This window comes from Zingiber officinale, chromosome 6B (genome assembly GCF_018446385.1).
Source record: "Zingiber officinale cultivar Zhangliang chromosome 6B, Zo_v1.1, whole genome shotgun sequence".
NCBI lineage: Eukaryota > Viridiplantae > Streptophyta > Magnoliopsida > Zingiberales > Zingiberaceae > Zingiber > Zingiber officinale.
In genome coordinates this window covers 94,744,161-94,754,575 of record NC_055996.1, presented here as the reverse complement: position 1 = coordinate 94,754,575, position 10,415 = coordinate 94,744,161, and the positions used below count along the sequence as shown (strand labels likewise).

The following is a 10,415-nucleotide window of genomic DNA, read 5'->3' as shown; positions in this document are numbered from 1 at the left end:
AATTGAAATTTCTATTAAATAATGTTTAACTTTGAAAAGAGAACAGAAAGATAGTTGAGGAATTTAATGCCCGTTTAATGCCACATGACCATAATCAATACACACCCTGTATCCTCATTTACCACCGCAAAATTGAATGCGATCATGAATGATGCATTCAATCCTCAACACAACTCAGCCCAACCCAACCCTTCCCTTAATTAAATGCCCATCACTCACTTGTACGATCTACGAGGTCAAGTAGAATTTCAGCTACCATTTCTAATTACGTACAGTGCCATCATTATTATCTCACAAGTAAGCTAATTCAGAGACTGAACAATTAAATTAATTGGAGCAAATGGATCATCCATTACATAATCTAATTCATGAATTGTGATATATATAGCCGCGACATGAGAACGAAAAGAAATTAAACAACCACAAGGACTAGGAATTGAATTCTCTGAATCTTAAAAGATCTCGATAATAAAGGCGATGACAGATAGACCCACAAGCACGAAGAGATTGACTGAGCTGCTGGTTTTCATGGCAAAATTGACCGCCGGCGGTGCAGCTGTCGACCCTAAATATTTATTTTTCATCCATCGTAACAACATCATTAATGCATCGAATTAATTCCAAATCAAATATATATAAAATAAAATTTATTTTAGCACTCACCGGGCAACCTTGGACCGGATCCAGGAGAAGGCCCCAAGAGCGATGGACTTAGACCGGGTCCAGGAGAAGGCCCAAAAGACGATGGACTTGGAATTGGAATTCCTATTTCTGGAATGTATAATGAAAAGGAGTATTAACAAATTAATACAAGAAATGGGGGTTCACAGCTAAACTACCGAGGAGGGCGAAAATGAAAATGTTCACGTCGGAGGTCGTCGAGGTGGGCGGCTGACCTGTACACAGATCGGGAGAGAGGTCGTCGAGGTGGCAGAGGGAGGGGAGCCTGAGGGCCCTGCCGTCGTCGATGGGAATGCCCAGGCTGCTGGCGCCGCCTGCGAGGAGCACGCAGAGGCAGATGGGGTAGGAGTCGTAGGTGCCGGCCAGCTCCTGGCAGCACTCCGACCCCGGGGTCGTATCGTTGCTCCCCTGCGTCACGTAAGGCAAGCACCCCGTCAAGTTTAAGAATGCGGACATGCAGTCCGGGCCCGGCGGCGGCGACGTCGACGGCGGCAGCGACATCGACGGCGGCGGCGAAGGGCGTAGCGACGGCGACGGCGGCAGCGAAGGCCGCAGCGACGGCGACGGCGACGGCGACGGCGACGGCGCCCTCCGCTGAGCCTGCGCCCCGGAGCACGCGAGGGCGGCGACGACGGCGACCAGGAGGTGGTAAAACTTGGCCATTGGACCGGTTTGTTCTGTGTGTGCTCAGTAGTGGTTGCATATAAGTGGAAAAGGGAGCGACGGCATTAATTAGTGGCGGCCAACCAACTACCACACTTTAATGTTGTGGTAATACAAGTCCGCAACTTGGAGGGTTATCTATCAGCTGCCTCCATTAATCCTTTTTGACAGTATGTAGCAAAGATCCGACGTTGATGAAAATGTGCTATCCTGCTCAGCCCAGCAACCCAATAAGCCTGAGTGGCCTAGTAGGATTGATCAGGGACTATTACCTCTACGAGCAAAATGTGCTATCCTTCCTTTCAAATGGTTTAGTATCATTGGATATAGATAGATAGATCATTGGAGTATTTTGTCCTCCTTGCTAGAGAAGATCATACACCCAATTAAATATTTTGCACTCACTGAAAATTGACCTAAACCTATTAGAATAAATACTCATGCAACTATCAAATGTGTCAATCGGTGGAGCATCTATCACATTAGCTTAGCTTGCTGGTTATTTCTCTCTATTTTGAATTTGAAATGATGAAATTATCATAGATATTATATTTAATAGTGATAGAATGAAACTTCCTCTTCTTAAATAAGGGTGATAGGAGGAAACTGAAATAATGTTGTTGTTCTTATAATTTAGGTAAAGTATTAATTTAATTTATGAAATTTATATATATTTTTAATTATTTTGACATATTATAGATAATTTAAATTATAAAAATTTATAAATTATCCGTATTTGATTAGAGAAACAAATTTAGGCAAGCTAATAAGTTTCCTTATAAATTATTATAAGATTTATTGATAAATGTTGACGAACTAAGATGATAGTGTTTGAGTTTGTTCTTTTTGCACACTTTAAATTATCCATCTAAAAATTGAAAAGAACCAGAGAAGACATTAATGAAGTATTCTGATCTGTTCATGTGCACCAAACACAGTCTGGAATCTAGGAATTAAGGAGGATCTTTCTAATAGCCAAGTGGGTTATTAAAGGGAGAGAAATTAAGGAGGGCCTTCTTATGGCAGAGATATGGCGGTTGCAAAAAGAAAGAAATCTTGATTACAGAACAAATTTAGCCGCATTGAATGGTGAAACTTATGAATTAATGTTAGATCTATCGGGCTTATAATTTTCTAGTAATTTTAATTTTATTTTTTGTGAATATAATGAGATTAAAATATTATTTTAATTAGTCAAAAGTTAATTAAATTAAAATCAATTTATTGAAAATTAATTTAATTGGGTTCATGGTAAAAGTTCTGATTTCTTAAAATTATAATAGAAAATAAAATATATTGGACTTACGTAGGTATTATACATAGGGAAAGACAAAGAATTATTAAATTTTTATTTAAGATAACTTTTTAATTATAAACGTTTATTATAATGATCCTTCTTTATTATTACGGTAAATTTCCAAAGGATGCCCTCAAGGTTTGGAATTGTCCACTAGACGTGACAAGGTTTGAGAATACCAGAGGCCGATTTACAAGGGACTAGGGGATCCTCCCTATATATGTATGGTTGTATTATATATACTAGGATATATATATAGTATACAGATATAATTAGAATGGTGAAGGAGTACAAGATGATGAAATTAATCTTCCTTTTGAATATATTTTAATATAATTGACGAATGATATACTTATTAAATATGCTATATAATTTAAGAGGAAAATATTTCTTTTGGGTGTTTTTTAATTTACCTTATAGGAATTATATTGAAATTTTTTTTAAATTTAACAAAAGGAAACTACTGTTCATTAATTATATACAAATATTATTAGTAATAATATTATTAGTTTATTACTATATAGAAATATTTTCTAATTTATGATATAGGCATTTTCTCTCCTATGGCTCGATATTTTCCAATTCACTCTAAAATCATTGTTGTTGCTTTTATTGTCAATTGTAGCATCGTTGATTGTCAGAATTCAAAATTGATTACATATTTAGAAAGTCCGCAACCTAAATTTTCTATTGGTAGTTTGATATCAAAATCTTGAAGTAATATCGCAACTTGAGAAGGGTCGTTGGCCCTTGTTTCGTGTCGGAACTACATTTGAGTTTATTCGCTATTGTTGTCTTGTCAACCACGGTAGGACGGTGATTTCTAGGTAAATTTTGATCTCGATTTCAGTCATAAATTGAGAATTCGGAGGTTGTTCAAGAGTGTACAAATTTCTGACGATAATTATTTTTGTCACTTAGCATGTGGGCCCCCCAAATTTAAAATTCTGGATCCGCCCCTGGAGAATACCCGTGTAGTTCTTCATCTATTCTTTTTTATCTTAAATTAAATTAAAATTTTCTCTTTCTTTTACATGTAACAATTACTGTGATGCTCATTTTTAGAATCAACACCACAATTTAATTACACCAAACGACCAGTGGGAGTTTGGATGATTGTAACAACTACTATGGTGTTCATTTTTAGAATCAACATCACAACTTAATTACACCAAGCGAACAGTGGGAGTTTGGATGACTGACTTGTGATAACTTTCAACAAGCGAAGTCAGAGAGTCTAGGCAACCATAGCGGGTTGGGGCGATCAGAGTATACGTGCGACTAAAGCTGCTTCTAGGTGACCGGTATAAGATGCTACTATAAGTATCCAAGGTGAGTTTTGATGTGATCAACCGAGTTAAGTTAGACTTTGTAGTTTGATGTCTTATGTCTAAGTGTGCAGGAACTTAGAAACACAAGAAGTCGAGTGAAAGACGCAGCTATCAAAAAGGATGGCACGGGAAGCGAGTCGACGGGCTCGGTACATCCGAGGGATGAGGTACTATGGAAGAGTATATTGACGGATGAGAAGGACGCGCGGAACATTTTTGAGGGACGAGAAGCGGGAGAGGAAGACTCTCGAGGAGAAGGTTGGAATTTAGTTCAAGCGAGTGTAACTTTGGACAACCGGAGAATCATCCATGCGGGCGGATGAGAAAATGATCAACTTTTAAGCTGTCCGTGTCTGGGCGCCTGGACCAGTACCGGCTAGCTGTTTGAGCCATTGTAGCGAAAATCATATTGGAGTCCATGTTAGTAAGACTCTAAGCACTTGGACTGGGCCCAGGTGTCCGGGAATCGATAAACAATTGACGAAGAGCCATTGTGGAGTGGATTGAGACAACCAAGTCCAGGCACCCGAACCAGGTCCAAGCACCGATCAGGAGCTACCACGTTAGCTAATGGCTACACTCGACCAGTGGACTATAAATAGAGCACTGAACCTCGAAGTTCAGACAACACACAACTCATTTTAAACGTCTATAATCTTCTATTTAGTTGCTAGTTCTTTCAACGCTGGTAAGAGGCTACTCCATTTTTATCGAAAGAGTCCTGCTTAGTAAGCTTACACTTGTCTTCGATTAACAACCACCCAGGTTATAACCAAGTAAACCTTGAGTCTCTTACTTTCCTTTTATGGCCTGGCATTGTTTTTAATTATCTAATGTGTCTTTATCCTTGCTAAGTTTATAAGTAAGAGAAAGTGCTAACTTTAATTGTAGGGCTATTCACTCCCTCTAGCTGGCCTTCACCGGGACCTACAATTAGTATCAGAGCAAGGTTCGCTTTAGAAGGAACAACCGCCAACTAAAGCAAAAGAAAGATGTTCGGATTAAGCATCTACCCACCAACGTTCGAGGGGGAGATATTTTTTCGAATTGACTTTAATATAATGCTTTCAATTAAATTTGATTTTGAAGTGCCCAAAAGCAAAGACAGAAAAGAACTCAAGAAGCATTGTTGGACCAACAAGTAGCGTGATGAATTTATGACAAATGGTAAGGCCGAGTTCCATCTTATGAATGTGCTACCTGCTCAAGATCTTGAAAGAATTGGTGTCGACGAATTTGCCAAAGAACTTTGGGAAAAGTTTGGAACTCCACGAATAACCACAAGAGGTAGAATCCAACTCTTTGATAAATATCAATTCATCATCAGAGGAATCCGAGTCCAAGGAAATCACCAACCTAGCACTAACTGCCATCCATATGCATGAAGACGACAAAAGCTCATCCGAGATGAGTATCAAGAGCAACGATGAAGATGAAACATCAAACTATGAGTCCGATACAATAAGCGAGGTACAACTCCTACCTCCCGATCAATTATATGATGCAGTTAAAATATTATCTAGAAGTCTTTGTAAAAATAGGATCAAATATTGAAAATCTAAAAAAAAAAAAAAACTCTGCATGTTTGTTATAAACATTTTTATAAGTGCAAATTTGAGAATGCAAAGTTAAAACATAAAATAGAATTATTAGAAAAAGATTTAGCAAACTCAAGTTCAAATTTCTTAGAATTTTCAAATCCTAGAAATTTTAGAAGACTTAATTGGTATTTAAGGAATTATAAGGGTCAAATTATAAAAATTCCTAGAAATATTGTCCCTAAAAAATTTCTGATAAATCCAATAGGTATAAATTTATTTTGGGTTACTAAATTATGCTTAATCTAATTAAATTAATTTTTATACATGAAAAAAAAATTTAGTTTAATTTTATTATTGTTTGCAAAATTGATTATCTCATACACCTTCTATTTACTTTTTATGTAAAATTTCTATTTTCGGTGAAAAATAAAGATGTTATCTACTAACAGTTTTTTTTTAAAAAAATCTGACTATTATATTATTTTTTTAAAAAATACTTTCGAAAAATGAATTTTAACGATTTGAAATGTTTCAAAAATTAGTTTTTAAAAACTTAATTTTTCAATGATAATGAAGTTTGTTTTGTGTTAGATAAATTTTTTTTCAAGATTTTTTGATGATTATATATTATTTTATAATTTTTTTTATCAAAAAATAGAATTTTAAAATTTAAATTTTTTCATAGATTAATTTTGAAGAATTTGATTTTTCAGAAAATTGCTATTGTATTTTGAATGTTTAGGAAAATTAACTAGATTTTTAGGACTTGAAAACTATTTTTAAATATTTATTTTTGAAAATAAATTTTCAAAAATTTTTGTTACGGTTAAAATAACAATATTTTTTGAATGAAATTTTTACCATGTCTTCAAATACTTATGTTTGTCATTGACAAAAAATTTTAAGATTTTTTTTATACTTTTAAATATTTTTAAATTATTTTCTAAGATTGTAGGATTATTTGATTAAAAATTATTTCTTTGAAAATTAATTTTGGTAAAATTGAAAATTACTGGAAATTCTGTTTCAACCCCTAAAAAACTTACCGATATTTTTCTAATCTTTTTTTTTATATTTTCTCTGATTTTTTTTGATGTGATCAAAGGGAGAAAAAATTAGAGATTAAGTTAAGAGGATTTCATAATTTTGTTAAAATGATTATAATTTTTTTTTGTAATAATTGTACATTTATTTTGATTAAAATTATTTTATTATTTTGGTTTAACCCTTGCTTAACTTGAGTTGATGCACATCAAAAAAGAAGAGATTGTAAGTAACTCGGGTGAGTTTTGATGTGATAAATTGAGTTAAGTTAGGGTTTGTGGTTTGATATCTTGTGTTTAAGTGTGTAGGGACTTAGAAACATAAGAAGTCGAGTGGAAGACGCAACTAGTGTGAATAATAACACGTGAAGTGAGTCGATGAGTTCGGGGTGTTGTGGAAGAGTACACCAATTAATGAGAAGAACGCATGTGAGACTTTTGAGGAATGAGAAGCTAGGGAGGAAGACTACTAGAGGAGAAGACTCACTACAAGAAAAAAAGGTCTATAATGGCACACATAAATGTCTTTATAGTATAATTTTGGTGACACTTAAGTTTTAGTGACATCACCGAAAAACGCCCTATAAAGTGATGTCGTCTTAGACCTCCTCGTATTCCTGACATTTTATGATGTCGTCATATAATATCAATGCTAACTTTAAAAGTGTCACAATATAGGAATATACCGACAGTCAAAAATGTCAGGAAAAATCATATTTTAAGGGCATTTATAAATGTCACCTAAACTAATTTATAATGACATAATAAATATCATTATAATAATTTATAAATATATTAAAAATTATCATTAATATTTATTTAGAATATATAACTTGAATTCAATGTTTACACATCATCACAATTCATCGACTATTTAGAATAGAAAAAATTGCAAAACAAAATTTAAAGGACTAATAGATATTTTTATTCATCCAATAATCATTTGAGTCAAATTTACAAATGCAATACTAATGATAAATCTTTTACATCCAAAACAACCTACAAATATACTCAAAATATTAAATTTTAATACTAACAAAGTCTTGTAAAATAAAAACTCGATTAGATGAATCATCTTCAATCATTATATTGATTCATAAAAATCCAAGTACCTGTCACCTGCAAATACAATGTATATATTTGTATGAGTGAAATAAAACAATGAAGATACAAAATTAATAAAAATAATTTAAAATATCCTATATCATATCAAACGAGAAAAATGCAAAGTATCATTTCATATGCACCTAATAGTAGTCTTTGCTTACTGTTAACTACAAACACCAAAGCAAACAATGAAAAGTTTTTGTTTCCATAATGATATATGTGCACCAACAAAGCAAACATCATTAGTAACAAAATAAATCAACAAACTTACTTGTCAATCAACACTCCTCTCATTATCACTTAAACCAACTAGGGAAAATGCACTCTACACAAACTAAATAGAGATCAGTTTATTCACACTTCTTTAAACTATTAACCTTAACTCCAATTCTACTTAAAATTTAATGGTTAGGCACATACATAAAAAAATTGGCAAAGCTTTGAACTAGATATATAGACTACTTTGACAAATATAAAAGAGCATGAAAGATTGAGACATGTACTTTATGAACTCCACTAAAAAAATAAATATATAAAAAGAAAAGCACCAAAAATAGTGCTCGTGCTTTAAAAACTCCAGCTAGTCTTGAGAATTTTTCCACTTCAACACACAAGGATATATTAGAATTGGCAAAAAGTTGTTTGCAAGGTTGCCCCACAATAAATGAGTTCAATGCTTGAACATATAGAATATCTCATTGGTATACCCAACGAATACGTACGATTAAGATTAGACTTAGATAAAAAACATTGAATTGCATAAATTCCTATACCAAGCTCATTGGGCTCTGATTTAATATAAGAACCATTTCAGGTGATATGAGTGCATATGACATCTTTAAACTAGAAGTATCTGTCTACATAGCCAAAATACATGAGGTTAATAAGCAACACAAGATAAACAACTAGATTCTTCAAGGAAAAAATATCATCTTTCTTGCTTTGTAATGCAATTAGAATGTCTTCATATAGCTTAGTTTGGAGGGGAACTTCAACCCCTTCATTATCACTTAAACCAATTGGGGAAAATGCATACTGCACAAATTTAATATAGCTTAGTTTATTCACACTTCTTTAAACTATCAACCTTAACTTCAATTCTACTTGAATTTTAATGGCTAGGCATATACACAAAGAAATTGGTAAACCTTTCAACCATATATAGACTACTTTGACACACATAACGGAGCATGAAAGACTGATACTAGTACTTTATGAACTCTACCAAAAAAATAAATAAATAAGAAGAAAAGCAATAAAAATAGTGCTCGTGCTTTGAAAACCTTAGCTAGAGTCTTGAGAATTTTCCCACATAAGGATATATTGGAATTGCTAAAAAGTTGTTTGCAAGATTGCCCCACAATAAATGAGCTCAATGCTTGAACATATAGCACATTTCATTGGTATACCCAACTTAATAAGTATGGTCAAGATTACTGCTAAATCTAGGAGTCCAATTTGTTTTCCCCTTTTTAACTAGAAAAAAAATTCAATCATGCATTGAGAAAGAAAGAAAAACTTAAACACATAAAATTTCTAGAAGAATATTTTTTGATTCATCAACTCGACTTGCAATATTTATAGAGAGATTCAGCAAACAAATAAAATGCTAGGCTGCCATAAATAATTATGGCACGGCTAAAAAACAAAATACCAAGCAACACAAACAAGAAATGGCATGGAGCATCGGCCATCCATTATTAACAAAATCTGTATTAACACATTCATTAACTTCACTACCTAAACTCCTCACAAATCAAACATACTGATTATAATCCCGATCAATTGCTAACCAATCTAGAATTAACTTATTTATTGATCACTAAATTCTTAAACCAAGAAATATACCTTAATTGAACTCTTGGTCCTACCGAAACAGTAGAGACCACTCCTTGGTGCCCGGCTGGTGATTGGATGCCTATGTCTTAGCAAGGCTTAAATCTGTTGATATCCTCAACCTAACAATCAATCAATTATATCCAAAGGTTAATCCAGATTCCACTCCATTAACTGAAGCAATCAAGTTTACACAACCCTAAAAATCAAAATCAGAATTTACCCTTTGGCATCTTCTCAGTGGATCTACACTGCCCAGCAGTGGCTCATAGCATTGGCTAGTTTGGGAGAAGAGAAGGGCAATAGCACATGGGGAGGCATGGTTGGATGATGGTTGCACCGGCACCGATAGCTCTAAACAATGACGATGCTAGGTTAAATGGATGGCGCCGACTCAGAGCAATGGAGGACAACGATGCTATCAGGCTAGGCTCGACATCATGAGTGGATGACGCTGCTCTGGTGTGAGGAGGCGACGATGATCATGGATCAGGAAGAGAGAAAGCTCGGTCGGCAGTGGATCAAGAGCTAGGGCACAACGTTGGTGTTGCTTGTCGCGAGATCGGGAGAGGGGCCGGCCTCCGTTACCATCATGGTCGCGTCCGGTGCTGGTAGCTATGGAGGTTACACCAGAGGTGTCCAGCCCTTCGTGGTCTTCAACGTCGACACCATGCGGTGGAGTGCGATGAGGTGGTGGGCATCGGCGATGGCGTGAAGAGAGGGGAAATTGGGGAAAAGGGGTCGGGTGAGAGGAATTAACGAGAGAAACTAAGGTTTTAATTTATATAACCTCGATTAAATATTTTAACTTAGGTTAATTTTACTCCTACGCGCAATGATGAGAAAAAGGAAGAAATAAGAAATAGAGTTACTATACCTTTTGATCCTCTCCTTGCTTGCTGTGAAAAAGGGAAGA

General features: G+C 34.7%; 1 protein-coding gene across 1 annotated transcript; it reads right to left on the bottom strand.

Annotated features, from left to right (window-relative positions):
* Positions 1-298: 298 nt before the first annotated feature.
* On the bottom strand, positions 299-1,386 carry LOC121990440 (non-specific lipid transfer protein GPI-anchored 2-like). Its single transcript, XM_042544572.1, has 3 exons — positions 897-1,386; positions 664-771; positions 299-565 (listed from the first exon to the last, which is right to left on the bottom strand). The coding sequence occupies exons 1-3, from the start codon at positions 1,342-1,344 to the stop codon at positions 453-455; spliced, it is 669 nt and encodes a 222-aa protein (XP_042400506.1). The 5' UTR covers positions 1,345-1,386; the 3' UTR covers positions 299-452.
* Positions 1,387-10,415: the final 9,029 nt, after the last annotated feature.